General features: G+C 46.1%; 6 protein-coding genes across 6 annotated transcripts; 2 read left to right on the forward strand and 4 right to left on the reverse strand.

The window, feature by feature from the left end:
* Positions 1-2,990: 2,990 nt before the first annotated feature.
* On the reverse strand, positions 2,991-7,237 carry LOC135370500 (ubiquitin-conjugating enzyme E2 G1-like). Its single transcript, XM_064604264.1, has 5 exons — positions 7,107-7,237; positions 5,501-5,603; positions 5,306-5,403; positions 3,191-3,369; positions 2,991-3,097 (listed from the first exon to the last, which is right to left on the reverse strand). Exons 1-5 carry the CDS (start codon positions 7,150-7,152, stop codon positions 3,020-3,022), a joined length of 504 nt encoding a protein of 167 aa, XP_064460334.1. The 5' UTR covers positions 7,153-7,237; the 3' UTR covers positions 2,991-3,019.
* A 2,606-nt stretch (positions 7,238-9,843) lies between these two features.
* Positions 9,844-10,623, reverse strand: LOC135370503 (macrophage migration inhibitory factor homolog). The gene is made up of 3 exons (XM_064604267.1): positions 10,439-10,623; positions 10,170-10,342; positions 9,844-9,986 (listed from the first exon to the last, which is right to left on the reverse strand). Exons 1-3 carry the CDS (start codon positions 10,544-10,546, stop codon positions 9,917-9,919), a joined length of 351 nt encoding a protein of 116 aa, XP_064460337.1. The 5' UTR covers positions 10,547-10,623; the 3' UTR covers positions 9,844-9,916.
* Positions 10,488-13,153, forward strand: LOC135370502 (general transcription factor IIH subunit 3-like). The gene is made up of 12 exons (XM_064604266.1): positions 10,488-10,787; positions 10,858-10,928; positions 10,995-11,101; positions 11,162-11,286; positions 11,348-11,410; positions 11,516-11,574; positions 11,633-11,707; positions 11,787-11,840; positions 12,561-12,629; positions 12,702-12,837; positions 12,921-12,957; positions 13,037-13,153. The coding sequence occupies exons 1-12, from the start codon at positions 10,778-10,780 to the stop codon at positions 13,110-13,112; spliced, it is 882 nt and encodes a 293-aa protein (XP_064460336.1). The 5' UTR covers positions 10,488-10,777; the 3' UTR covers positions 13,113-13,153.
* LOC135370504 (vitamin K epoxide reductase complex subunit 1-like) lies at positions 13,115-14,992 on the reverse strand. Its single transcript, XM_064604269.1, has 3 exons — positions 14,734-14,992; positions 14,538-14,647; positions 13,115-13,475 (listed from the first exon to the last, which is right to left on the reverse strand). The coding sequence occupies exons 1-3, from the start codon at positions 14,925-14,927 to the stop codon at positions 13,261-13,263; spliced, it is 519 nt and encodes a 172-aa protein (XP_064460339.1). The 5' UTR covers positions 14,928-14,992; the 3' UTR covers positions 13,115-13,260.
* Positions 14,993-16,173: 1,181 nt separating this feature from the next.
* Positions 16,174-21,907, reverse strand: LOC135370130 (receptor-type tyrosine-protein phosphatase gamma-like). Its single transcript, XM_064603816.1, has 8 exons — positions 21,823-21,907; positions 21,223-21,297; positions 20,923-21,087; positions 20,462-20,610; positions 18,232-18,324; positions 16,761-16,988; positions 16,394-16,515; positions 16,174-16,294 (listed from the first exon to the last, which is right to left on the reverse strand). Exons 1-8 carry the CDS (start codon positions 21,860-21,862, stop codon positions 16,210-16,212), a joined length of 957 nt encoding a protein of 318 aa, XP_064459886.1. The 5' UTR covers positions 21,863-21,907; the 3' UTR covers positions 16,174-16,209.
* Positions 21,908-22,931: 1,024 nt separating this feature from the next.
* LOC135370131 (uncharacterized) lies at positions 22,932-25,192 on the forward strand. The gene is made up of 2 exons (XM_064603817.1): positions 22,932-23,251; positions 23,953-25,192. The coding sequence occupies exons 1-2, from the start codon at positions 23,125-23,127 to the stop codon at positions 24,969-24,971; spliced, it is 1,146 nt and encodes a 381-aa protein (XP_064459887.1). The 5' UTR covers positions 22,932-23,124; the 3' UTR covers positions 24,972-25,192.
* The last annotated feature ends 593 nt before the right edge of the window (positions 25,193-25,785 follow it).

The raw sequence follows: 25,785 nt of genomic DNA on the forward strand, positions 1-25,785 counted from the left end.
TAACCCCCCCCCCCCCCCCCCCGATGTGCCACACAGCACATTCAAGACACAGACACACATTCCAAATACATGAAAATATATTTAGTTAACTGTACAAAGCTGGAAAGCAATTTTACAGGATGTTTCAATAAAAATGAAGATATTATAAAATGTCAACCATGAAAATGCACCCTTCAACATCAACCAGCAGTTTCCGCACTTCAGATACTATTATCAGTGTCCCACCCTTGCGCTCGGCATAATTTCTTTTCTTTTTCTTTTTTTCGAGCTTCTGAAGCCGGGAGCATCATTTTTTGTTACCCACACACCAGTGATGATGGCATACTAACAGGTGAGACGCCATTTGACGAGAAGCGAGTCGTAATCATACATTCAAATAAATATTCTTCAGCACTTGAAACATCCTACCGCATGAGCATCTGGGAAAAGTATAATGCCATTCTGCTCAAGAAACCGCCGAGAGACTTCTTCATCCCCATTAATTAATTGAATGTCCTCGAAGAAAGCTACGTGAGAGAGAGAGAGTGAGAGATATTTCATATGCAACATTATGCAAGCACTTTCTTTTGCATTGTGCAACACCTGTAACCACGTGCCCGACTTTAAGAATATGCCGATCGCAACAGCTCTCATACGAACGTCTATAGGCCCGAAGGAAATATTGTCGCGGCGCACCTCAACGGGCTGAGCACTTTTCCTTTCGTTCTGCCCAAATCGCTTCGACATTGCAACAGACCTCCATGTTGGAGAATGTCCAGACCAAACTTCAGGCAAAGATAAAGCAGACAGTTTTGCTCCTTTCAGTAGCGGAATTTCAAAGACGACAATTTAAAAAAAAAAGGCTCGCGGATATGTCGGAACGGTTTTTGAGAAATCGGTTAGTAACGGAGGTATAAAGCTTGAGAGAGGGTATAGGGAAACGAGAGCAGTGAACCATCAAGCATTTAATGTGTCGCAACGGCAGCTGCAAGGAGACTTCCCTGACTTGGCTCTGATGAAGAACTCCCTCCAAACAGTTCCCTTCGCCGCCCAGTAGTGGGAGTCCAACGATGATGTGTGGATTCAGTGTTCCTTTTTATTTTTTATCTTCTTTTCTGCAGGAATGAAAAAGGGCATTCAAGAGTGTCATGCCATGTCATGTCATGCTATGTGGATAGGTGTCCTGTCCTTGCCCACGGGAGACCGTAAAGTTTTGTGTACAGCAAAAGCAGAGCCCGAAGTTTTGGGGTATAAACCTGTTTCCTTCCCCAAATTTGTACCCTGAATTGAAAGTTGCCTCTTCTGGGACAAACCCTCCCTCACTGAAACGTCTGTAGGAACGCACACTATCTGGTTTGGCAGCAAACACCATTATACATCACCATTTATACTAAACCAGTACAGTTCATTTGAGTAATAGAGCCCAATTTCTCCTTGAAGATAGCATACTGGAAGTTTTCCACTAATATTTATTATATATATAATATTATAGTATATATAATATATATATATATAGGTTAAAGAGGTTAATATATCAGATGGTAGTTGAATAAAAGTAAAATAAGACGTGGTCGACAGTTTACAGGAATGTTAACAAAATCCAGTTTATTTAATGAGTAATCTAACACAAAGATTATAATATGCTGTGAAACCTTTAAAAGAACGGTCAGGACATATATATATATGTATATATATACGTCATTCTCGAGCCCCTTATCAGCCTCGTGGCCACATTTAGCTCTTTCGTCCCGAAGAAGGCGGAGCTTCCGCCGTAACGTAGACATCCTCCCTAACCTTTATAATTTTGAAGTTTTAATAAACCCTTTTTTGTTACTTCCCCTACTTTCGTCTCCTGTCTCCCATTTATTTCAACTATAATTACGTAGCCGTCCGATCCAACTCAAACTTTTCAAGATATATATATATATATATATATGTAAATATATACATATAATATATATAATAATATTATATATAATATTATAAATACCACGAAGGTATTTCCCGAAAACTTCAGGTTCTAAGCATAAGGTGAGCAACGACGGGTGAAGGTGTGTGGTAAGTATATTCATACATGCGCCACACCTGCAGATGTCCAAACGTGTCTGCACCCGCACAGCACAATGCCCTTGGGCCTGCCCTCATTTTAGCACTGACACGTAGCAACACTAACGCCGTATTCGTGTGGTTGTTTCGCCACAATTTTTATTTTGTCAGATCTCGAGCGGCAGATAATGCACGGAGCGGGGATGCCGTCCAGCTCGTTTCGGGGTTGAGAACACAACGGCTCTGATAGTGGCTAATCTACGATCAATGTGTGAACTTAGTAGGACGTCGGTCTATGTGAAAAAATCTGTCACGGGTACTTGTTGACGAGCACGAGAGTGGGAATACCTGCCCTAAATATCGGGTAAATAAACGTGTAAATTCATGCGAATTCGGGTGAAAAAACTTCCCGTATGCTAAAACCTGCAGATAAATCGGGGTTAGCTACTCAAACACCGACTGCATGTCATGTTATGTTATGCATGTTATTCATGTTATTTCTGTTATTGTTATTGTTTCCTGGTCCAGGTACCTTATCAGGCTTTATGCCTTTTGTACCTGACCCACATTTCTGCGGAAATGAAAATAAATAAATAAATAAATAATAATAATTAAAAAACTAACTGTACTAGTTTGATACAAACAGTGATGTAACTGCATTTACTGTCAAACAAGTTAGTGTGCGATCCTACAGACGTCTCAGCGAGGAAAATTTGCCGGGTAAAAATTGGGTTTCACCCCAAAGACGGAAACTTCCAATTCAGGATGGAAAATTCGGGAAAGAACTGGGTTAGGCCCCAAGACTTCAGGCTCTAAGTACAGATAATTTTAGAAACAAACCGACATGGAAAGCCTTCCACACAATCCCCGTCCCGTCATTCCCGTTCTTTGCGCAGCTTCTATCCCCGTTCGGGGCAAAGCAAATCCACGCACGAGAAGCGGGCACCGAAGCAACGTATACTCACCAAAAATTATACTACAGCAAAGGCTTTCTCTAGACCTCCTCTTGACTTTTCCTAACACAACGAGCCACTTTCCGCTTGAACTCTGAGTAATTTTCTCGCCATTCTTTCTGCAAAGGCAAAGCAACGCAAATCAGGCGACCGACAGAAATCCTCCCAAAAATCGTTATCTTTCACGGAAACAGCAAAGCTCAAGGACTCACAGCTGCATCTACATTTGCTGGGGATTCGTCGTTTGGGTCAGCCAACATGGATATCACTGATATGAGAATGGTTTCTACAGTGTGGACAGGCAGCCAACGTTCCGAGGCCTTCTCATAGCCATACTTGTCGTCCCCGGGCTCATGCAGAATGGAGATGCACACATCGCCGTTCTTCTCAACTGCAAAAAAAAACAGATCTCAAGTACATCCACGGTGCCCTTCACTTACGCTCACATCGGAGAACACCAGTCTCAGAATGCGCATGCGCTGAATGGTGACGAGGGACTAGAATGTGAACGAAATACAGGATGTTCACTTCTTAAAGGGACTGTCGCATCCACACTAGTCGATTCCGAAACTATAGCGCCGTTTTTTTTACTCCTTGTTCATCACTGACAATATAATGTCAAAAATCTGACTCGAATTAGTAAAATGGTTTCTGTGCAAATTGATGCAATGCATGGCAAGAGATGACAGATGTTGAGAGTATGCAGGAATTCCCTCTATGGAAGTCGAAGAAAACGTCACTCGGACAAGGCCAATCAGTGAGTGAGAGCCTTTGGCCACTGGTGGAACAGAATTAAAAAAAAAAATTGTTATTTTTCCGTGTTAGCGTCGCGAAGCAACGGGCGCTCTGCGGCTTATCTGATCACTATTTTTCCTTGGCATTTTCCCCATACACCAGTTTTAACGGAAGCACCAACAGTGTCTATGGGACAGCACTGCCCTCCCGATGCACAAACTGCATACGTAACAGGAGCGGTTCCACATTCGAGTAGATTGACCTTCCTGGTCTCTTCTGGAAGACCACTGACCCAGCGATCCATGAAAAACACGCAACAAGGGCACAATCCGATCTGGGTAGAACACTAGAACTGAACTCCTTCGTGTACACCATGCTGACTCCGGAGTATGGACCACAGGGTTTACGGCCTTCTCTATGGTCTCCTTTGTCGCACAAATCAGTCGCGTCGTATTGCCCGCGGCTTATCTGCGAGTGCGGCTTATCTGCCAGAAAATTTTCAAAACGTTCCTAAAAATGGGCCCTGCGGCTTATCTGCAGTTAGGGTTGCCACCTTTCGTAGTGAAAAATACCGGCTGAGGGAGAGGAGGTGGTATAGAGGGAACAGGGACATGCTCGCGGGAAAGTGGGTGAGGGGTGGATGAGGACACACAGAGACAGAGATACGAGGAAACATAAGTTCCTGTGTGTGGCTGGATCATTGATGTTAGAAATTGCTATAAACAGGTATGAACGGTACACTGGATCGTATTGGAGTAACCGGATTGTTATTTATGCTGAAAAACGTATCGATGCACACAAACCCTTCTTTGCGGGAGGAGATCTCATGATCGTTGTATACGGCCTAAGTTCTATCTGGCTCGACACAACCACCAATAGCTTTGCACAACCACTGATCTTGTCCCCTCCGAACACAAGACTTGATGAATAACAATGATGATAATAATAATAATAATGAATAAATAAGAAAACGACTGGTGACTGTGGAGTTCGGACTTTGCTCCAGCTTTATTCAAGCTGTAGTGGAATGTTGAAGCGAAAACCTTGCAAAAGCCCTTGTGAAAAGGTATTGAGCAACAAATACCGGCAAAACGCTGCCGGTATCACCTCCCTACCGGCAACAGGCAGAGAGAGCAAATAACCAGCCTTGCCAGTATAATACCGGCCTGGTGGCAACCCTATCTGCGGTGCAGCTTATACGCGTGAAATTACGGTTCATTCTCAAGTACGCTTGAAAACGGAGCGTAGACGCTCCTTTTTGACATTCGGTTCAAAACACGAGATGCGACGGTAGCGGGGCACCGGAAACGGCAGTATTTGCGGAAGTGCGCCTCTAACTTTCCGATATGACACCGCGTGGCGCCACCTTCAGTGCATCCATGTAAACAGCAGCGTATCTTCTTCTCTCCAGTTTTAACTCAATTCAATACGCTCGTGTCGTATTCATGTAAACGCGGCTTTTAAGTCAGACACGTATAATTACTTATCATTATACTGCAGCACACAGCATCGAAACTGAAAGCTTCGTTGAATGGCATCAACCTGCTTTTGTGCAACACAGCAAAAAAAATATGTACGCGAAAGGCACTTACTGTTGGGGTGCCATATTTCCGTGACAAACTTCATCTTCGGAGGACGTAAAGGATACTCTTTCGGAAAGTGCAAGTGTGCTTTGAAGAATCCACCCTCACTGCAAGTCACCAAAGTTTGAGCGTCTCACACTGACAGTTTCAAATGCAGCATACATAACGAGCACCCAAGTATAATGGAGCTACAGTGCTACTTACTACAGTGTGTCTGGAGGCCCAATGATGAGAACTTCCCACTTATAGATGTCATTGTCATCTACCAAACCAGCGGAGAAACCTTCCACCGGATTTTTCTTCAGTTCTGAAGGACAAGGAAATATTTTCGGTCACGAATGTCCTGCACATGGCTTTGTTTGCTGTTCATAATTTTCTCTGGTTTCTAAACATCCGCATAACCAAGGCGGCAGTTTACAATGTTGCATATTGCTTACGCCAGAGTGGATGACAACCCAGTCAATGCACTGACTGGGTTGTTAGCACACCGTAAAGCATGCTTCACAGAAGCACCCATGGGTGCATCTGTAAACAACGCTTTACGGTGTGCTTGGCACCTTCTTTACAGAAGCCTACTTTAGTTTCGTGGACCGAGTTTTTCACCTGCCTGGCACAGGGTACACAATTGCGGACACTAAACTTCCCAGCTAGGTGGTTTACTTTGTGATAAGCACGAGATTGACACATTTGATAAAAGCGGCACTCCACATGTTCGTGCTGCGAACTTGTCAGGTGATTACTAGTTACCTATACAACCAACTGTGAAAATAAAGTTTGCAATTAAATGATAGTCTACGAAGGGCCAATGCTTGTGTGCCTTTAAAAGTCGCACAATTTTCGATGTACAAAATTCACAAAAGTTACGGAGTCCTGAAAATAACGCGTTTTGCAGTACATACATTTCCAAGGAATTATGGGTAAACAAGCCTTAGGCAATGCAATGTTAAACGGGTGACTATCTTAAAATATATACTTTTATTTGAATTATACTAGAGACACACCTGCACCCCACTTCAAACATTGTCCGGATAATTTCACGTGCTTGCCAAGTCAAGCCAATCAATTACTCGCATCGTTACATCGTTTCACCAATTTGTCGGCGATTTCCTGTCACACTGATGGGCTACGCAACAACTGTTTTACCCTTATGTTTATGTCTGCGTTCGTACCTCGTGCAATAAATAATGTACGACACAACTATGCAACTGCTACGGGTTCCTCGGCCATACAAAAAAAAAGTAAATGCTTTTACACAACTCAAGTACGGAAGTATCCGCACCTTCGAATATGTGAAAATGTGGCGTGTGAATGTTAGCGGTAGCGACCATGGCCAAGGCAATGTGAGCAATACGTGTGTGGCGCAGATGCTATTACGCAAGCCAGCACATATAAGAAAACTTACGCCGCTGACTTCGTACGACGTGTGTTAACACCACAACTGAGGCCTCGACAAAAAAAAGAGTACTGCTGCCACACTGTTCGTACTTCGCCCAATTTACAGGGATTAGGTAAAACCCAGCAAAAAAACTAAAAGTGCAGTGCGAATGAAGTTCGAAAACTGATTAAATTAGTTGTACTTGCAATACGGTGCTCCACCTTAGCATCGGTGAAACTAGTTATAAAAGTCGCGAACACTGCGCACACGAGTTAACTTCACGCTTTCCGGCAAATATCTTGAATAGCCTTGATAGGGGAGGACAAAAGAAAGCAGCTAGCAAGGCAGGGCGATAGGGAGGGATGTTACATTAGAAGTACTAACGACACAACAAAGACCACTATCTCCGAGCAACAGTGTGCCTTTCCGAATTACCATTCAATTGTTTTCGTAGCAAAAGAGCTGACTGGTGATCTGCCATTCAGGAGGTATCAATCGTGCCCCTTCGGACGAACAATAACTGTCGGGAACTATGGCTGCCTGTGAGCTTTCCGAGCATGCGCTCAAACCATATGGTCGGCCATTTCCGGTTCCGCAGCGGTGATGTCCATTGCCTTCCGAAAAGGTAAATTAATTTGAACCGTTAGCAGCGCCCCTAGGGCGACGCATTTGGTGCGCGCACAGAAATGTAAACAAAAATACAAGAGCGAAAAGAAAGCGAGGAGAGTGAAAAGAGCACTACATGACTACATGTGAAACAAACGCAATTGTCCAGCGCAAGTTGAAACTTTGCATAACCATTTTGTTGTTCATCGTGCGGATCAAAGCCGAAGGAATCGAGAGAATGGAATGCTTGTTGTATGTACGAGCAGCCCGAAACTATGTCATACCGAAACGCATGGAAGTTTTGGTTTCGCAAACACAGTGTGACAAGCGCCCTTCTCGATGCCGGCGTTCCGGTGCAGTGTTCGGATGGAATCCGGTAGCAAAAAGTGGCATGCATTTATGGGCGGATCCAGGGAGGGGGACCTGTTCCCCCCCCCCCCCCCCGAGACACATTGCCCTCTTTTTTTTCAGCGCACATTTTCCCGACAAAACTGCGAGCTCTCTTGGGCGCACGACCATTTTTAAACACCCCCCCCCCCCCCTGAAATTTCTCACCCACCCAGCTCGGCCACCAACACGTTCCGGTAGAGAGTCCGGCGCAGCGAATTACATCTTGTACTGTCAAACTTGGGCTGTAGGACTACAGTCATGCAGATGATCGTACCATGCATTTGTCCAAAACCATTTGAAAGTGACTGTTCAATGCATATATTGCGCGCACATACGAGCAAAAATGCGTGCGGGCACGCAAACATCAATGTGGATAATCAAGAACCATTTGCGCCCAACTCAATGAAACGGGGTATTCTGCTTTTTTCGTCTAAGATTTTCACAGTTGGACGGCGAATGCTTGTGATGAAGGATCAAATGCTTTCCCCTCTTTGGGGCCAGCGCTCGCACGTGAGCGCATGCGTTTGGGGTGCAAGGAGAGCGAGGGCTGCGCAAATGAAGCAAAAAAAGAAAAATGTGTCCGGATTTTTCTTGGCAACCCCCCCCCCCCCCCTTGAAAGCTCGGCACCCCCCCAGCAGTGAATTTCTGGGGAAATCACTGGGCACGACAACCTGATCCAAACCGACTCGGCGATTCTCCGGACCCTGTTCCAAGATGATTCCCTGCCAGTCCTGACAAATAGCAGTTCTGTCACAAACATATTGTTTGCCTCTTTCGAACTCCACAGTATTTTGGCAAATGTAGCAGACCGCCCTAGGTGAGGGTTCCGGGTTTTCAGATTTATCCGAAAAACTCCTCATTTGTGGGTTCCAGGAATCGAGAGCTGAGCAAGAAAGGCCATGCCTTGATGACTGGTTGGATCGTTTCCTTTGGTGTCGAGATCACCTCAGGGTTACCTCAGGGTCGGGTTACCAACCCTTGCGACAAAGAAGGCTGCCTCTGTCACACCAAATCCACCATGCACTGGTTCCACATCCACATGGTTTACTGGGGGGGGGGGGGGGGGCATACATTCAGCATACTCGGCAAGTCCAAGAGCCCCCCAAATCACCAATACAGACACCTGTTCGCAATACAAACGCCTGGTTTTGAGGAAAGTCATAATTTTGTGGCAGCTATTCATCTCCTTCTCGTTCGGATACTTCATTCTCCGAGCATCGATTTGTACGACAGGAGGTCTCGAGAGTGCGCAGGCACATGACGATAACAAGAAAACCAGAGTGACGGAGACAGCAAAAGTGAATTAAAACCGGAGCACGAAACACGGACAAGAACACACAGACGACACTTGCTTTAATTCAGTCATGTACCAACAGGCCCACTCTGCCATTTTGAGGAGACAGCAAAGGATGAGCACAAACACTTTCCCTGAGATGTTACTATGTTGTGTGCTAACATTTGATATGCAAATGAGTCGAAACCAGAACTACGCTCTTGATGACGTAGTTCATATAGTGACGTGACGTAGTGGCATGACGTTCGGCTCATCTGGTGGTGGTGCTTCTGAAAGAAGCTCGCCGTTGTCGACCTCACAGGGATGGGCAACGTCACGACTACCGCTCTGGGGGAATATACGTCCTGGGCCGACTTCTAAGGGAACTGTGCCGACATATGTCTGAAAATTGTCTGACGAAAACCCAGGAAAAACCCCAAAGAACACAGCCCGCACCGGGATTCGAACCCGGGTACCTCCCAGTCTCGACGTGACACGCGACCCGGAGCCCCGGAGAGCGGCGTATCTGGCCATCAGATCAGTGTCTACTCCAATCAACTCCATCGCTATAAATCACGTGGCCCTCGCACGCGGAATCCCGTCGCTCCTTTTGTGCCCGAGAAGCGCGCGGTTCCGGTTTCGGCTCATCTGCATAGAAAAATTTAGCGATTTATATCTCAAAGGACATGCTCATTTCAGGACATTTAAAAATGAGGATGAGTTTAAATAATGAGTAACTCCAATTCTGCTCTCTCGCATTTCCCCGAAAACATCTAATTCATAACTTAATTAATTTTAGGTAAATAGTCGACCGGAAGTTACACGTTTTCAGACAGGATATGTTCGCCTTGCCGCGTAACTCACCTGTAAAAACGGTATCAAGGCAGCTCACACCAGCTTCATTCAAAAAAATACTTTTTATTCAAATATATGTCTCAAAGGCACATCAACAAAGTGTTAAAAATCACTCCGCGTTCATGCAGCGAAGGTCTTCCCATCGTATCCCACATCCGAGGCAGGCAAGTCGAAGAAATTGATGTACATTCTGTAAAAGAATATTGTCACCAAGTGAAGCGCTACAGAAAAGTAAGCCATGCAACGCCGGGTTGCTATTTCGAGACCTCTTATCGAGTGAGCACTCCACTGTCTTTCTTTTTCTTTTTTCATTTCAGCGCTCAGTCATGGCACGGTTTAATAGATAACCATTTTATGGGACTAAAAAACTAACCTGTTCCCTTTGATGCCGAGTGTGTTTTCGACATGCTTAAAAATAGCAGCAGAGTGTTTGATGTTTTCTTCCTTCCCCAGCCGCCCAATACTGTATAGGTTTGCAGTGGCGCACGGTTCTTCAGTTCCACCGAACGACATCATTTGTTCTGGGTGCACGTGAACCACAACGTACTGAAAGGAATAAGAAGGCGTGGACAACTATGTAGTAGAAGTACAGCATCTCATAAAGCCGGTACACCGAAAGCCGCGACCGCAAAGAAAGCTTACCGACAGCGGCTTCCCGAGAGATTTAGCAACAACTTCTGCCGTAGTTTTCAAGAAATCCTTGGGAATATCCTTCGCCAAGACGTTCGTGTTAATTTGGAGTGTTGGCATTTCGCTCTAAAACTGTATCAAACCAACCAACTTCAACAAATGACAAAGTGCAGCGATAAATAGCCCAACTGATAAGGAAGGACCGACTTCAATGAAGCATTTTTGTTGACATCGGTGGTGGCGCTAGTTTCCGTGATTTTTTTTAAATATTCGAACATGGGCGCACGCAACGCGAGTCGGCCACTCAGCGTCAGTTAAAGCTATCTGTTTTGATGGTGATTGCCTGTAAACATGTCATCAGGCGAGTAGCGTGTTATTTTTATGTCTAATTTTGTCATTAGAACGTTTTCACACATGTCTTAAATTATCAGATGAAGCAGGAAGTCTTCTAGTAACCATCATCGACACGAACCCGTGTTCCAAGCTCATCAGGACCGGCGAAGTAGCTATCCGTCCCATTGCTAAATATCTCGTATAGTGTCATGTATTCAGACTCTTCACCCTGCAGGGGACAATTTCAAAATGCTTGGACGCAATCACAGTATTTTGCAACTCGCACCTCATGCTAAGCCCTCGCAACAAGCTGGCTGTTATCGGCTGTCATTCACACAAAAGGTCTGCTCGCCTGGTTCATAAACAGTTCTGCAATTTGTTCTAAGCCTACCATTTTTGCAGCTGTTTCCTGTATCCAAAGGCACAGCAAGAGACGACCGAGACATACTCGGTTGATGGACAGCACGAACTTTTCACCGAAGTTGCCAGTGCCGTTAAAACTGGTGTAAAGGACTTAGTTCACTCAGGTGACAAACTTGTTTTCTTCTCCTGTTCCTCACACAACGATTACGAAACTTTCCTTTCAAGATACGGAACACTCAGTCAATGCAGAGTCGCTACTGGCTGGGGGGCTCAGCCTTGCACTTTGCTGTATCCTTCTGTTGAGTGTGGAAAAGCCTTTACGGCAGACTAATCAACTTCGAAAAAAGAAAAAAAAAAACGGTTGTTAATACTGTGTCCTTATCTAACGTTCAGATGTCAATCGAATTGAAAAAGAAGCTGTGGATCAGAAGAAACTCCTGTCCCGGATTTTGGTACGCCCGCAACGCGTTAGTTATCGACGCAAGCTGAAGAGAATCTTTTTCTGCTTAGGTATTCACAGGCTCCGGCGACAGTGCCTCGCAGTATTTGAATTTCATGAACATATTTTTTACTGCACAAGTAAAGGTAATTCAGAAAATTTGTCACGATATTAGACATAGTCTACCCTCTCTTATGAGTGCTGAATATCTTCTCCTATTTGCAGAATGTGGTGATCGACGCGTGTGTCCTTGAAAAGGACTCTGGTTTGCTACAGCAGGTGCGTTGCAATGAAACATTGCACTCTAAAATATACCTGCCACAGTGAGAGATATGCAACCATGCGCATATTTTTATAGCATTTATAGTTATATTTTTTATTTCTTTGTGATATGCTGCGAGTGGCACCGTGCTGTGCAGCAGATGAACTTTCAGTAAGTAAATGAGACCTCAAGACTGCTCACCACGCTAATGCTGCATCACACTGATCCCATTATGTCACGTCAGGAGATCGGGCCAGGCCTTCGGGGTCATGCCGCGCCGTTCATAGCTGGTTATTGAAGACGCTTTTGTAAACTAAATTGCACAGTGAGAAGACATAGTTCAGCAGACATATTTTGCATGGTGTCCCCTGGAAGACAACTTGATGAATGAACCAAGGCAGTGATTTATCCAGACCCCCTAAGCTTTTGTGAGATTGACAATATTTCATCAAAAGCATGTAAATACACCCCCTTGCGGAGCTCAACCCCCCCCCCCCCCCCCCCCAAGGACGAAATTCTGGGTAAACCACTGAACCAAGGCTTTGAACAATGGTAAACTGCAATTTCATTGCTCCCTTGATAGCAAGAGGAAAAAAGGCAGTTTGTACTGAAAATGGAATTGATGAAGTCTCCACAACAGTAACCGTCCTGCAAAATTTAAATATTTCACAGTGAACAGGTCAAAGTTTGTTGGTGTGGCTGAAGCGTGACAATGATACATGCGATATCTGTTACAGGGCTGCGATATCACCGGAGGGAAGTACCTGAAAGTACCGAGTGTGGCAGCAACACTACAATACTTGCTGGTACAATAACGCAGTAACGTTGTAAATGTGATGCATACATTTTATTCATCCCGTACTTCCACCGATTTCTAGTGGGTCTTTCTGCCAGACAAGGAATCTAGAAACTGCCTAGTGCTGCCACCTCCAGTTCATGTGGACTACAGGGCAGCATGCTTTTGCCACAGGAACCTCATCGAGATCGGGTACGTCTGCTCGGTCTGCCTCTCAAGTGAGTACATTACCTTACCACGGCTTTCTTCCCGGTGTCATAAAGGCAGCGCTAATGTACGTGTCTCCAATCTCTTCTTTTAGTCTTTTGCACATTCAGTCCCATTTGCTCTACATGCCAGTAAGTAAGACTAGCTTCGTTCCTGAAACTTTGATAACATTGTAACACAATGTTTAACGAGCTTGGATGTTCCTTGCAGAACTGCGTTCAAGTTTACGGGTCCAATACCCCCGCTGCTCAAGGCGAAGAAGAAGAAGCAGAAACTTGGACTGTGATAAACGTGTAAAAATAACCTGCATAAACATTTATTTACATACTTTGGAATATATATCAATGTGGATATTGAAAGCACCAACGTGCACAAAACGGTAACGATGTGCGCTGCACAATCTCAATATCACGTGAGCAAACGTAGCGACACTGCTACTGCTGTTTCTGCTTTTCGAGCGAGCCTTCAGTACGTAACCGACACACACTGCACACGAGCAGAAAGAAGTTGATGACATATGTCGTTACGCATATAAAGCAGAAGTCATGGAGTACAAAGTACAGGATGCACGCAAGGTACACTGAGCCGAGGATAGAAAGGAGGCTCATCGATATGCAGGTAACGCCGAAGGACTTGCCGGGCAAGAGGCCTGAAATTCAGCATGAGACACAGCCATTTATTCAAGTTTTGGTCAGAACTTGTGAAAAATCAAGCAAAAAAACAAATGAAAAGTCACCACACCATATATATCAATAGCACCTCCTTAAAGGGGCAGTATGAACCCAAACAAAAAAATAATAATCTTAAAAATGTCACAGGTTTTCCATGGTATTTCAATTAAATATATAAAGGAAAAGATTTTAATGAAATTTTCTGTGAACCCTGTCAGTTGCTTCTGGTTTTTGCTCTGCCAAGCACTGAAGCTACAGCTTGGAGACAAAACCTGTCGATTACGTTTTATCATATGTCAAAACATAGCTCAGTTATCTTTATCTTGATTGCTGCCATGCTTGCCAATGAGCACAGCTGATACTTATTCACTGTAGAACCGACACCGATGTGACTGCATGGATTGACAAGTATTTTTGTTGCTGATCTATAAAAAACTAAGACATTCCGCTAGATGAAATTTTGCATGTAGCATCCACACCAAACTAGGCATCAAATACAGCTCCAATCTCGAAATCGGCCTATGGCTTCAGACTGTCCATTTATGCCAGAAACATCTGCTTAGAACATAAGGTCATGGCAAAACCATCATACAAATGGCCCCACAAGTCTCTGCTGCAGTGAAGTTTGTAATATGATTCTGATGTGAATGTAATCTCAATGGTAGCTTCTATATTTCTACAACATATGTAAGGTAATATTCATTACTAATGTGGCCTGCCCTGATCGGGCACAGATTATGTAGAACTGATAATTAGGAAAAACAACACTGCGATAGGAAAAAAAAAAAAAAAAAGATGTCAAATGCAACGATGCAAGACATTGTGTGCTGCATAAAACAACTGACGTCATTGTTGCAAGAACCTCTGTGTATATATTGCAAAATATGCACATACTCAAAAGCTCCTGTCAAACTTTCTGACGGTTAAGTTCATCACAGAACGATCCTATCTGCGCTCGAGTACTGTGACAAAACAATATCCACACATATGAGAAAACAAATCTGAAGACGCCCACCGAACTATAAGTTAGGAGTACTCACCACAAACAAATACTGTCACGTAGAAGATAACTCCAAATACGCTGTTCGGTTGATTGTACGGCGATTCACGACCTACGAGGTACTCTAAGAGACCGAAACCTCTTCCAAATCTAAAGCAAAAAAATAAATAAATAAATAAACGAGACACCAAATTAACGACAGCAAGCATGACAATGAGAATATCAGCGTAACATACCTTGATGTAAAAACTTTAGAGCAACTCATATGAGCGCTGACGTCGCACATGGCAACGTACTGGCTGTCTCGCTCTTTTTGCGTTTCAACATGGTAGGCGTAGATTGACAAGACAACGCCGAACACACACAAGAACGAGTTAATGGTCCTTATGAATCTCAGTCTGTCAGACAGAGTCGCGCCCACACAAAACATTTTTGTCGCAACTCGAAGAACACCGCTCACTCCGTTACCAGACGACGCAATGATCAAATCCCGCTGCATCAACAAGGACTCTCTCGCTCCTTTTTGTTTTTTCCCGCTTTGAGATTGGTGTCGCCAGCAGCCAGTCCGAAATAGGTCACTGCGCCTGCGCCGGCCGCGCGGACTAATGCTTCTAGGTTATATAGTAAACAGCGCTGTGAAATAAGTATTTCTTTTGACTATTATAACAGCATAGCAGTTTTATTCGAAGCCACAGAAGTTGCTGAAAGAGTTTGGTTTCAAGGCGAGCAACTGCATGTACACAGCGTCAGCTTCTGGATCGATATGTCAATGTATAGGCTCCAGCTTTTCACAACCAGCTGTCCTAAGTGGATTTGCTCCGGCGCATACCAGTCCTAAACATAAGCACGAAAGCCAAAAGACTGTGAAAGAATCAACCACGTTGCTATGCAGTAAAGCCACTCTCAACCGACCGACCCGGTTGCTATGGCCACTTGACTCTTGAGAGTGACGCAGGAGCAAGAGCGGGCGAGGAGCCTTCTTGTTTTGCTCTAGCATAGACTACACTCACATACGCTTTCAAAATGTGTATCATTGTACGAAGTATAAATATACTTATGGTGACTGTCTTGTATAGCCAGAGCCGGTTTCAGACCTTCAAGACCAGGTACTTCACGTCCGACCGAGGTATCGGGCCACTACATCCAACGTGTCATTACACCGACGAAAAAGGAAGAAGAAAAAAAGAAAAAAGAGAGAAAAAAGCAAAATGCCCAGACGACGTAGCAAAGATGTGGCTATACTAAGTTGGGAATGTTGATGTTGGATAAGGGATAAGAGAATGGATCTTGAAAGTCTACTAAACTGCTTCATTATATTTTATATTACGAAAGTACCATCGCACATATGATTGGCAGGTTTGGTACCCACACGCCGTTTCGCCTGCTGTTCACAGTGACCAGCTTCAACCACGTCATGTGCACGCCTAATCGCAATATCCTGGTGCTGATTATGTGATTCACATCGTTCTATGACGGGCTTCCTCCAGTCAGCTATATTTCTATCCTCCTCTTCCACCTCTCCTGAGGCGGATCCGAGATCCTTGATTCGAGAAGGCAAGGACCGTCAGGAACATCAGGGTAAAAGCGCCATTGGAGAAACGAATTAACATCTCAGTTCCCATGCCGTTTTGCTGTGGTCACTCAACGGCGCACCACCATAAATGTGCAAAGAAACCTGCATTTCACAAATTTTATTGTTCTTGAATTGTATCCTAAATTGTACTAAGAGTTGTAACGAGAGAGAGGCCCAGGGTAACGCAATAGATACAGAAGGACAAAGGCCGAGAGGCAGAATTGCTGTAAAGGAAAGGTCACGTGAGAGTTGTTCTGAACGATTGTACTTTTGGATAAATCGGCAATGGTTACTGGGTTCGAACAGGAACAAGAAAGGCTTACGTGAAAGTTCTGTAGAGAACTCGCGACTTGCCAATTTCTTGAAGAGGTCGCATATTGGACACAAGGTGCTGGTTACATTCGATGTCTTTTTCGAAAGCATAAAGCCGTCGGAACGGTTTCATCTGGTAAAAATGCACAAAGCAGAAAATATTTCAGGGGCCAAATGGATCATTCGGTACAGAACTGCCCCTGCACTCGGAGACACCGCCCAGGTATGACGTTCGTCTCAAAGGAACCAGTGGAAATTCTGTATAGAGCAACCATGCCAGTAGTACTATAGTAGTTCTTTCTAGCTAGTAGCAGCTTTCCGGTGCGTTTTTGAAACAAAAGTTCGAGCTACATAACGGTTTATGCGATAGGTCCGCACCTGTTCTTTACTAATGCTGATGGGTTTCCTGAAGACGAACCATAGCACGTTCTCGGAGCACGGTGGTACGGTGCGTGACCCTTCGTACAGGTAGTATTCCGAAGTGTCGTTTGGAATGAAGGCGTTCAATCTGAGGGGCATCACCAACTGATACGCGTCGTGAGCGTACGGCACAGAACTCAGGGCTCCAATGAGGGGGTCCAGGTGCGGGTTGCGGCGACGGGACGTCTGCGAGAGAGCAGCAAAAAGCCCTGGCTTGCGGTTAGTCTGATCATAAACATTGGTCCTGAGAACCAGTCGTCGAAAGGGGTTGCATTAAAGGAGCAGTGAAATAATATTTAGGGTTGCTCGAAACGCTGCTTCACCAAGCAGCCCATCAGGAGCATAGAAATCAGAAATAGGAGCGACCTCGACTTTGCAGGTCCAAGGAGTCCAACGTGACGTATTCGCAGTGTAGCGAGCAGCCATGAGCCAACGCCACCTACATACGGAGAGCCTGCTTAGTGCCTCCTCTCACCCCTTCGTTGCGTAGACGCACAAAGTCGCTATATGTTGTCTGCCTCAGCGAAACGTCGCAGACGACTTCAAACGCAGGCTTTCTGTTGCAATACCCAGTGGCTACCCATATGCGCGCGTTCACAACTACGGCTGCCGTAAAGCAAGCACGATCGTGATTGGCGGGCTCATAAGAACGATAAGGCTTACTTTATCTAGGTGGCGTTGCGAGGGATCAAGTATTTCGCACTGAAAATTCGTCTGCTACGGGTAGGGCGCACGGACACGACACCCTCCCATCGGGTTCCGCTACGTCACGGAGTGACGTGGACCTCACTCATTCTCTTACAGGATCCCGGAAGAAGGGCAGGGTATTCTAGAGGGTGTGTAGATGAAAGACCTCTCTCGCACCCGCTACATGTCAGCTACGATTATTGTTCTCGTGCATGTTAAAGTACAAGACTTTCTCCTCGCGGGAAGGAAGATGGCGTTACCTTGACACCAACGCATAGGGAACGGGATTCATGCGTTACGTCGTTCGTGACTTATCGAAAGAAACCGTAATTTATGCTTCCCATTTCCCTCTCTTTCTCAGGAGGCACGCCAATGCAAAGTGGCCTCGGGGTGGCCCCCTCAAACGATCTCTCGCGGTGAGTGGACAAGTCGTTTGAGGAGACCAATGATAGCCCGCATTGTCGGCCTTCCTGAGAAGGAGAACGCGGGAGAAAACGTATTTTACGGATTTTTTTTTTTTGCTCAGAAGTCACGAACTACGCAACCAATGAATCCCGTTCCTTTTGTGTTGGCGTCAAGATAACGCCATCTTTCATTCCACGGGGGGAAAAGGTTTGCACATTAGCGCAACTTTGACGCCTATTGTTTGTCGTGAAACCTGCCGGGCAGTCAGCAGGGGAAGTTTTTGGGGTGATCTTTCACTGCCCCTTTAGGAAAGAAAACTATGAGAAAACACGTATACCTTGAAATGCGTAGAAAATCCAACGTAAGCCGGCGGACAGATTTTACAGTCAACGCGAGCAGAAGGATTCCGGATTCGAAAGAGCAGCTCCGCCTGAAATGGAAGTTACTATGTGGAATATCCTTACACAAACGACACTAAAACCACACACGAAAAAAAAAAAAAAAAAAAGAACAGGCAAATATCCGCTATAGAGAACTTACAATCCCTTGGTTATTTCTCAGTCTTTAAATACACTATCTCATCCGCCGCGGTCGATTCCGAAACTACAGTGACATTTTACTCCTCGTTCATCACAGACAATGACGACGCAAATCCGACGCAAATTAGTGGAGTTTTCTGTGTAATTTGATGTAATGCGTGGCAAGAGCAGACGGCGGATGTTGAGAGCATTCCGCAATTCCCTCTCTGTAAACGTCACTTGGACAAGGCCAATCAGTGAGCGCCCTTTGACGCGGACAAGGCCAATCAGGGAGCGGCAGAGAGACCTTGGCGTCCGACCACCGTGAGGGAGTGCAAGTCGCGGTGTGGTCCGAGATCGGCTCGTGGAATGTTCTTTCTAATTCGCGTCGCACGTGTTTGTACAGCCGATAGCGTATAACACCGTGTTCCACGGAACATGATAATGTGAACACTCACACTGGTAAGCGAAAGTTTACAGTGAACCCTCGTTAATATGACCTCCGATAATCTGACATACGCGCTTTACGACCATATATACTCCTGGGGAACAATGCAGTGAAACCTCTGCAAATCCCCCCGTTAATATGACAATTCCGCATTATGACCAAAATTTTCGGGAACGACCATGGTCATAATAACGAGGGTTCACTGTATTTACCGAAGTATTTTCACTTTAGTACGTTGCGGTGCAAACGCCAAGCAGACGACCTCGGAGGCAATCTCCCGCGCTGCGCTCCCACACTCTTAGAAATAAACTTCACCACATAGCACGCTCCTAGCCAACCATCAACCCGAATGACAACGTTCTCGCCTTAGATTTGTTGAAAACGGGAGGAGCAGCCTATTTTGTGCCGTGCATAATGAGCACAAAATAGGCTCCTCCTCCCGTTTTCAACAAATCAGGGGCGAGAACGTTATCATTCGGGATGATGGTTGGCTAGGAGCGCGCTATGTGGGGAAGTTCATTTCTAAGAGTGCATTCGTGTGCCCGGCTGACGTCATTCTGACTCAGTTGCAGATCGAGGGAGTGGGAATCTTTAAAACTCGTTTATTTAATAAGTACGCTGTTTTCGGAAGAGAAACTTGGCCAAGTAGGCTGTGAAGCGATGCCGAACATTACCCTATCGGTCCCGTATACACACTACACTCTTAAAAATGAACTTCACCGCATAGCACGCTCCTAGCCAACCATTATCTCGAATGATATCGTTATCTGCCCTGATTTGTTGAAAACGGGAGGCGTACGCCTTTTTGTGACAATTATGAACAGCATAAGTGTCACAAAAAAGGGGTACGCCTCCCGTTTTCAACAAATCCGTGCAGATAACAATATCATTCGAGATGATGGTTGGCTAGGAGCGTGCTATGCGGTGAAACTCATTTTTAAGAGTGTAGAGTCACTAAATGCGGAGCAGAGTAGCGACACTGAGCCACGCCGGCGAGCGAGACCGCCATATTGGGTCCGGCGCGACTGCATCGCCTAGCAATGAGACGCCATTCCCCACTTTCTCCGCCGGAGAACTGCGCGCAGACGAACCAGCTCGCAAGCGAGGAAACCGGTTTTGGATGGAGGGGACTCAACATGGACGACGCGTTCTTGGAAGTAGAAACCACGTGGCACGATCGGCCCAATCGCGGCCACCGAGTGGTTGTTCCGGCGCGGAAAAGGAATGCGATACTCTGTACCCCTATTTAGTGACTCTGATACACACCTTTCCGGAGGCGATATAGTCTCTTTAAACAGATTCGATTGTCTGTGCATGTCGAGAGCATGAGGGCTCAAACCTGAACGTTACTCAACCGGACCTGTCGAGCCTGGGCATACCGTCAAGGGATATGGTCATTCTCTTATACCTACATTTCCGTTGCTTGTAAATATCGACGTCGTTTTACAGGTGCGGTGAACGTCTGTCCTTTGCGGAATTTCTCATGTAATATGCTTGCCTCGTTGTCGGAACTTCTTACGGTGTGTAAAGACTACATGGAGGCTGGACTATATATATTCCCAATAGCCAACAGCGCGTGTGACTACAGACGGATGACTCACCTCCATGGCATAGCTCATACCGTCGATGATATGTTCGCTGCCTGCGTGGTCATCTTTGCCCCAGTGAAACTCAGCCTGTTCGAAGATGTACTCCTCCGTTAGGATGCTGCCTGTCACTAATGGCTTGGGCATGCTGGATTTCAAGCGGACTGCGTTCCAGAGAGAAACAGCCATGCATACTTGCGCTTAGTGTTTACAGAAAGCGAGAAAAATTCGTATAGTGCAGCTGTACACTCTTAAAGGGGCACTATTTCTTCTCGCGGAATGAAACACCCACGAGGAGAAAATGATTGTCTCGGCTGCTAAATCACTGCATGTGTAGCTTCCCAATATCGTATTCAGCCTAAAAGCCGGACATTCACTTGGCTCAGAAGCCTACCAAAATAAACAGCAAGAACCCAGATTCGCGTTGTTACTTTCACCGACGACACCTGCGTTGTTGGTTTACCGTTGGGCATTACCTGTCCTTCCCGTGTTGATGACGACTGGATTTGCAATCGGAGAGGAGAACAACCGGAAGTGCAACTCTGGCACGCTGATTCCCACCGATTTGTGGGGCAGCAACAGAACCGGAGACTGGACGGGCCCGTTGCAGGAGCTCCACTCTTGGCCCCATTCACGTGGAACTGCGAGACATATGACATTTGGGAAAGGATTTCGCAGACGGATTTTTACATTGCCTATTCACGCGTACAAAAATGAAATCCAGAGATTCCAGAACAGCAGAACCCGATACTCTCTGAGAAGCGAAACCAGCTTACTGATTGGCTGTGGTCCTGGTACGTAGCATTGTGGGATGTAGTAATGCCAACGTTCTCGCACTGACGCCCAGACAGCTGTAAGACGTCAGCCAATACGCTCTAAGAAATATACTCTAAATTGAAATACACTTCAAAAAAAGAGAAAAAGGGATTAAGCTGAGGAGCAATTACAGCTTCTAGTCCCCTGGATTGCAAATACTTCCATATTTTAGTCCCCTAGTCCTAAAATTTACTCCCCAATACTAAAAATAGTCCGTAGAAACGAAGCGGCACTGTGAGGTGCGTCACCCCCTTCCGTCGCGTCACCAGGTGCGGACTGCACCCCCTATAGTGACTCCACTGCTTCTCCCCCCCCCCCTCCCCCAAGGCACTAGGCGCACCTAACCTAAACGCACTCGACATAATCCAACCGGATAAAACCACCGTCACCCGAGCGCCCCTTGGAGCAGTTTCAACAGCCATAGCACATTCCGTGGCAGAGACTTAGGAGGATATGGCTGTAGGGGTTTTCATCCCGACAGGCCATAGTATACCCCACTGCTCGCGGTGATTTGATGAAAACATAAGGATGAGCTCCTATACAGTGCAGGATTCGGTTACCGTTGCATTGCAAGTAGATGAAGAGTATTCGGCACAGCATCTTCTTCTTCTTCTTCCACCACTAGGAACAGTAGCTCTGTCGACAAGCTTCTTCTTCTTCGACCCACGGAGAATGGCCATTAGCCACAAGGGAGATCGGCCAGCTTCTTTTTCTTCTTCGTCTTCCTCCGCAGTGGCGCTTAGCACGGGGCAATAGACGACAAGCCAGCTCTTCTTCTCCTCCTTCTTCTTCCTTAGCTTCTTGCCGTCATCCCCCAAGGGAGACTGGCCAGTGCTAAACTATTGACTAAACGCGACTATGTTTCTTAGATATGGTCGATGGGGACAATGAATGTGTGCGTAACAGACAGTGGACACAGGGGCGTAGCCAAGGGGGAGGGGGTTCAAACCCCCAAAATCGTACCTTTGGTAGATTTGGGAGAGGGAAACAAGGGGAAAATCCTGCTCCCCCATGTAAAGTCCCCATAGAATCCCCTCCCAAACAGTTTTCTGGCTACAGAGTGGACAAAAAGAGGTGCTGAGATGCTGTGCAGTGTGCGCAAGTATAGTTTCACGGTTCCACTATGGTTCCACCCACCACAGTGCCTTCTTCTTCTGGTTGCGCTGTATTTGTAAGAAAGTTTGACACAGACAGGAACACGAGAGGAGACAGACGAGCGCAGCACTACAACTGCTCATCGAACATGCGTAACATATGGAGCAGTTTTCATCCCTCGTGGGCGCTATTTTGGCTCCTGCTCGTAGCGAATTCGGGTGATGTACAGGGTGTGTGCAGAAAAACATGACCCGCATTTTTACATGTAACTCGTTGTCTACTTAGCCGAGGAACTTCCGGTGGCGCACGACGGCGTATTTATGCGTGCGAAAGCTACAAAAAAATCCTGGAAGCCATACTCAGTGTAGAAAAAATTAACTGAGCGCGAAAACATGGGCTTCCGTGTGGATACACGCGCGGTTAGGAACGTGTTACGTAGGATGTAGAACACGTAACCTAAAAGTTCGATTGCAGACTCCCAATTTGATAAGTAAAGAATATTTTCGCCCCTCTTTGTGTAATGACGTCAACGTTAGTTCAGCAACACTCTGCAGCACGTGGAAGGAAACGCGCCTGTGGGGTCACGTGACACCATTTCAAGTTCATGCCATCGTCGTCGTTATTGGTTCCAGAACGTAAAGAACCATGGTCACCACGACAGCAATTCGCGGCAGTACCACCCTTCTACGCTAAGACGTTCCTTTTGTAGCACCTGACAGAGCAGAACCTGTGCGATAGGAAGACGTGGTATATCGTTTAGTTCGAATATGGCAGCCAAAGACGTCGCCGGCAAAGTGAAAAGTGCAGACGTTAGCCAGTCAGAGGGCGTTCGTATTGTCCCTTTGCAACGTTTCCCTCAAAAGGGATTTACGCCCCTTCATGGAACACGCTCAGGTAAGATATGGATAAAAGATATCTGCAGCACCAAATCAATTTGGATGTAGTTCCGTATCGGGACCACTTGACTTTTTTTAAAGAAAAAACAATAAAAACAAAAATCAAACGCTTTTACGTAAAAGAGGAACTAATTACGAACGAAATTAAACAGGAATGACCCTCGTATATCGCGTGAAACGTACAGAAATTAAATGTTATCGCCCGTTTCTGGAAGGCGATCCGCCATCTTTACTGAGGACCTTCTGATCTAACCGGCGCCACAGTCTCATGCCCGCACCCCCTACACTCTTAAAACTGAACTTCACCGCATAGCACGCTCTTAGACAACCATCATGTCGAATGATATCGTTATCTGCCCTGATTTGTTGAAAACGGGAGGCGTACGCCATTTTTGTGACAATTATGAACAACATAAGTGTCACAAAAAAGGCGTACGCCTCCCGTTTTTAACAAATCATGGCAGATAACGTAATCATTCGACATGATGGTTGGCTAAGAGCGTGCTATGCGGTGAAGTTCATTTTTAAGAGTGTAGTGCGTACCAAGGGGGGGGGGGGGGGGCTAAAATATGTCGCGGACACTTTGGAAGAATGACTTTCCGGTCGTTGATCCCAGTGGCGATGCCCAATGCTGTTAGCCGCCTCACATTGAACCGTACTCCCGCACAGATGTCTCACAGCCGTTCATATACCTTCCAGCGTCTCCAGGACGGCCATGTTTCCTTGGACGAGCAACCGAAACATTCGTCAACATTTTACCGACCCCAGCAGGCGGATCTCTGTCGTTTCCCAAGAGACCTGCCGCAGCCGCCGTCCGACATATCGACAGCGTTTACGAAAAATACAGCCAGTGCGCTGCAAGAAGTCCGACCAAGCGTCTTCAGGGTACGAGTGACTGGCGCTTCTCAGGCATGCAGAGTTCTGATTCGAGCAGCACTGGGGAGCATGACTCGACACTCCATTGCTCGGCGACAGAGCGCGTAGAACTGGTCAGAAACCAGCGGTCCACTCCGTTTCAAACTTCAAGAGCGCACAGGAAATTCGTGGACGACGTGCAAACCATGTCTGAACCACCCCACGGCATCACGCGTCCTTCGTGCGTACCTGCCGGAACAGATACGGACCAGCATCAGGGACACAGGTCCTTGCTAGGACAATCGACCTCTCTCGGATGTATAACGAGTAACCGGCCCCTTGACGAACCTGGGAAGACTCGAAAGCCCGCTGACCTACTCGATGCCCCCGAAGAAAATTTACGCATTGACCTCACTGTTCCCCTCAAGTCCAAGGACGACGCCGTGGCCGTGGTGAACCTCGACGACTTTGACCAGGCTGAGGACGAATCGCGTCGTCCTTGTTCGACCATCGGAAGCGACGATTTTAGGCCTATCGCTCTGGGGTCTGCTCCGCACCTGGCCGTGTCGGGGCGGACACAACGCTTACGCGAGAGCGATATCTTCCTGGGACGCCCCACGAAGCGAACGGACATTTTCGATGTGGTTCGTAACATCGGGATCTGGGTGCTGGTGCTCTGCGGAACAGGAACCATCATGGTGGGCGTCATTCTGTCGGTACTGTGGCGCAGCGGATCCTACATGTTCACCGGATCCCTGTTGGGTTCAATCCTGACAACCGTTGGGCTGCTGATCGCCATTTACTGTACGGACGGCGCAGATAAGCAATTGAGGCTGATAGGACATCGGTGTAATTATAATTAGCACAATAGGAGAGAGTAACTCCCACAGTGCTCGCTATAACCACAACATCGCTGTCGGGGTCGATCGCTATAACCGGGGTCACTATAAACCATGCGGTCATCGGAAGATTGCGTGCTTGTGTGCACAGTACTGTAGTGTGTGTGGTGGCGGCTAGGAATCAGATGTATATCTAGTACCTCTTGAGACAAATATACCTGAATCGTGCGATTTTCTAAATTTTTCTTCCGGCGTCTGATTCCACCACTTGTGTCTGCACAGGAGTTACAGGAGTGCATGCAGGGTTTAGAAGAGTGTCCTGATGTCACAAAGATGAAGTTATACAGGATGTTTCCTTTCTGTGCATTTCTGTCTCGACATTATGGATTACATGGGTATCGTGGGAACTTTGCGCATCACTGAACATATCTTTCGCCATATGCGACACAGGAACATTTCTTTTTTTTTTTTTTTTTTTCGGAGAACAAAGGTGTTCTGAACGGTATCTTCCAGCCGTAGAGTTAGCAACAAATTGCACTGAATGCACTGGCGTCGCAAACAGAACTTCGTTCTTTGTTGTTTCGAGGACAATGACGACTAGCACTACGCGCTCATGATTTTGTCTACTTCGAGCTGCACATAGTCATACATGTGTGCTGCTTTACTACCTATTTTTCTTCTATGTTTTTTTTGTGTGTGTGCGCGTGATCAGTCGCAATCGGGTGCCTGCGAGCATGGTCAACACAAGCGATAAAAACACGAACTGTACTGTATATTATTGAAACGCAGTCCACTGCATGAAAGCTCACACGATAATAAGACGATTCCCAGTGTTCGT

The sequence above is a fragment of the Ornithodoros turicata genome, chromosome 10, assembly GCF_037126465.1.
Source record: "Ornithodoros turicata isolate Travis chromosome 10, ASM3712646v1, whole genome shotgun sequence".
NCBI classification, from domain to species: Eukaryota; Metazoa; Arthropoda; class Arachnida; order Ixodida; family Argasidae; genus Ornithodoros; species Ornithodoros turicata.

Bases quoted from the DNA above. Each gene is read 5' to 3' on its own strand.
- LOC135370500 (XM_064604264.1), bottom strand. From the start codon at position 7,152: ATGGCAGATCACCAGTCAGCTCTTTTGCTACGAAAACAATTGAATG. The intron at 5,404-5,500 runs GTAAGTAGCACT...GGTGACTTGCAG, and splicing joins GGGCCTCCAGACACACTGTA to TGAGGGTGGATTCTTCAAAG. The intron at 3,098-3,190 runs GTGAGTCCTTGA...TTGCCTTTGCAG, and splicing joins CAGCAAATGTAGATGCAGCT to AAAGAATGGCGAGAAAATTA.
- LOC135370503 (XM_064604267.1), bottom strand. From the start codon at position 10,546: ATGCCAACACTCCAAATTAACACGAACGTCTTGGCGAAGGATATTCCC. The intron at 10,343-10,438 runs GTAAGCTTTCTT...TATTCCTTTCAG, and splicing joins CTCTCGGGAAGCCGCTGTCG to TACGTTGTGGTTCACGTGCA. The intron at 9,987-10,169 runs GTTAGTTTTTTA...ATTCTTTTACAG, and splicing joins CTCGGCATCAAAGGGAACAG to AATGTACATCAATTTCTTCG.
- LOC135370502 (XM_064604266.1), top strand. The intron at 11,287-11,347 runs GTGACAAACTTG...TTTCCTTTCAAG, and splicing joins AAAGGACTTAGTTCACTCAG to ATACGGAACACTCAGTCAAT. The intron at 12,630-12,701 runs GTACAATAACGC...ACCGATTTCTAG, and splicing joins CAACACTACAATACTTGCTG to TGGGTCTTTCTGCCAGACAA.
- LOC135370504 (XM_064604269.1), bottom strand. From the start codon at position 14,927: ATGTTTTGTGTGGGCGCGACTCTGTCTGACAGACTGAGATTCATAAGG. The intron at 14,648-14,733 runs GTATGTTACGCT...TTTTTGCTTTAG, and splicing joins TCTAAAGTTTTTACATCAAG to ATTTGGAAGAGGTTTCGGTC. The intron at 13,476-14,537 runs GTGAGTACTCCT...GCTGAATTTCAG, and splicing joins CGTGACAGTATTTGTTTGTG to GCCTCTTGCCCGGCAAGTCC.
- LOC135370130 (XM_064603816.1), bottom strand. From the start codon at position 21,862: ATGCTGTGCCGAATACTCTTCATCTACTTGCAATGCAACG. The intron at 21,298-21,822 runs GTAACCGAATCC...GACGTCTTACAG, and splicing joins CATCTACTTGCAATGCAACG to CTGTCTGGGCGTCAGTGCGA. The intron at 16,989-18,231 runs GTATACGTGTTT...GCTCTCTCGCAG, and splicing joins GATTTTCTACGCATTTCAAG to ACGTCCCGTCGCCGCAACCC.
- LOC135370131 (XM_064603817.1), top strand. From the start codon at position 23,125: ATGGCAGCCAAAGACGTCGCCGGCAAAGTGAAAAGTGCAGACGTTAGC. The intron at 23,252-23,952 runs GTAAGATATGGA...TATACCTTCCAG, and splicing joins CCTTCATGGAACACGCTCAG to CGTCTCCAGGACGGCCATGT.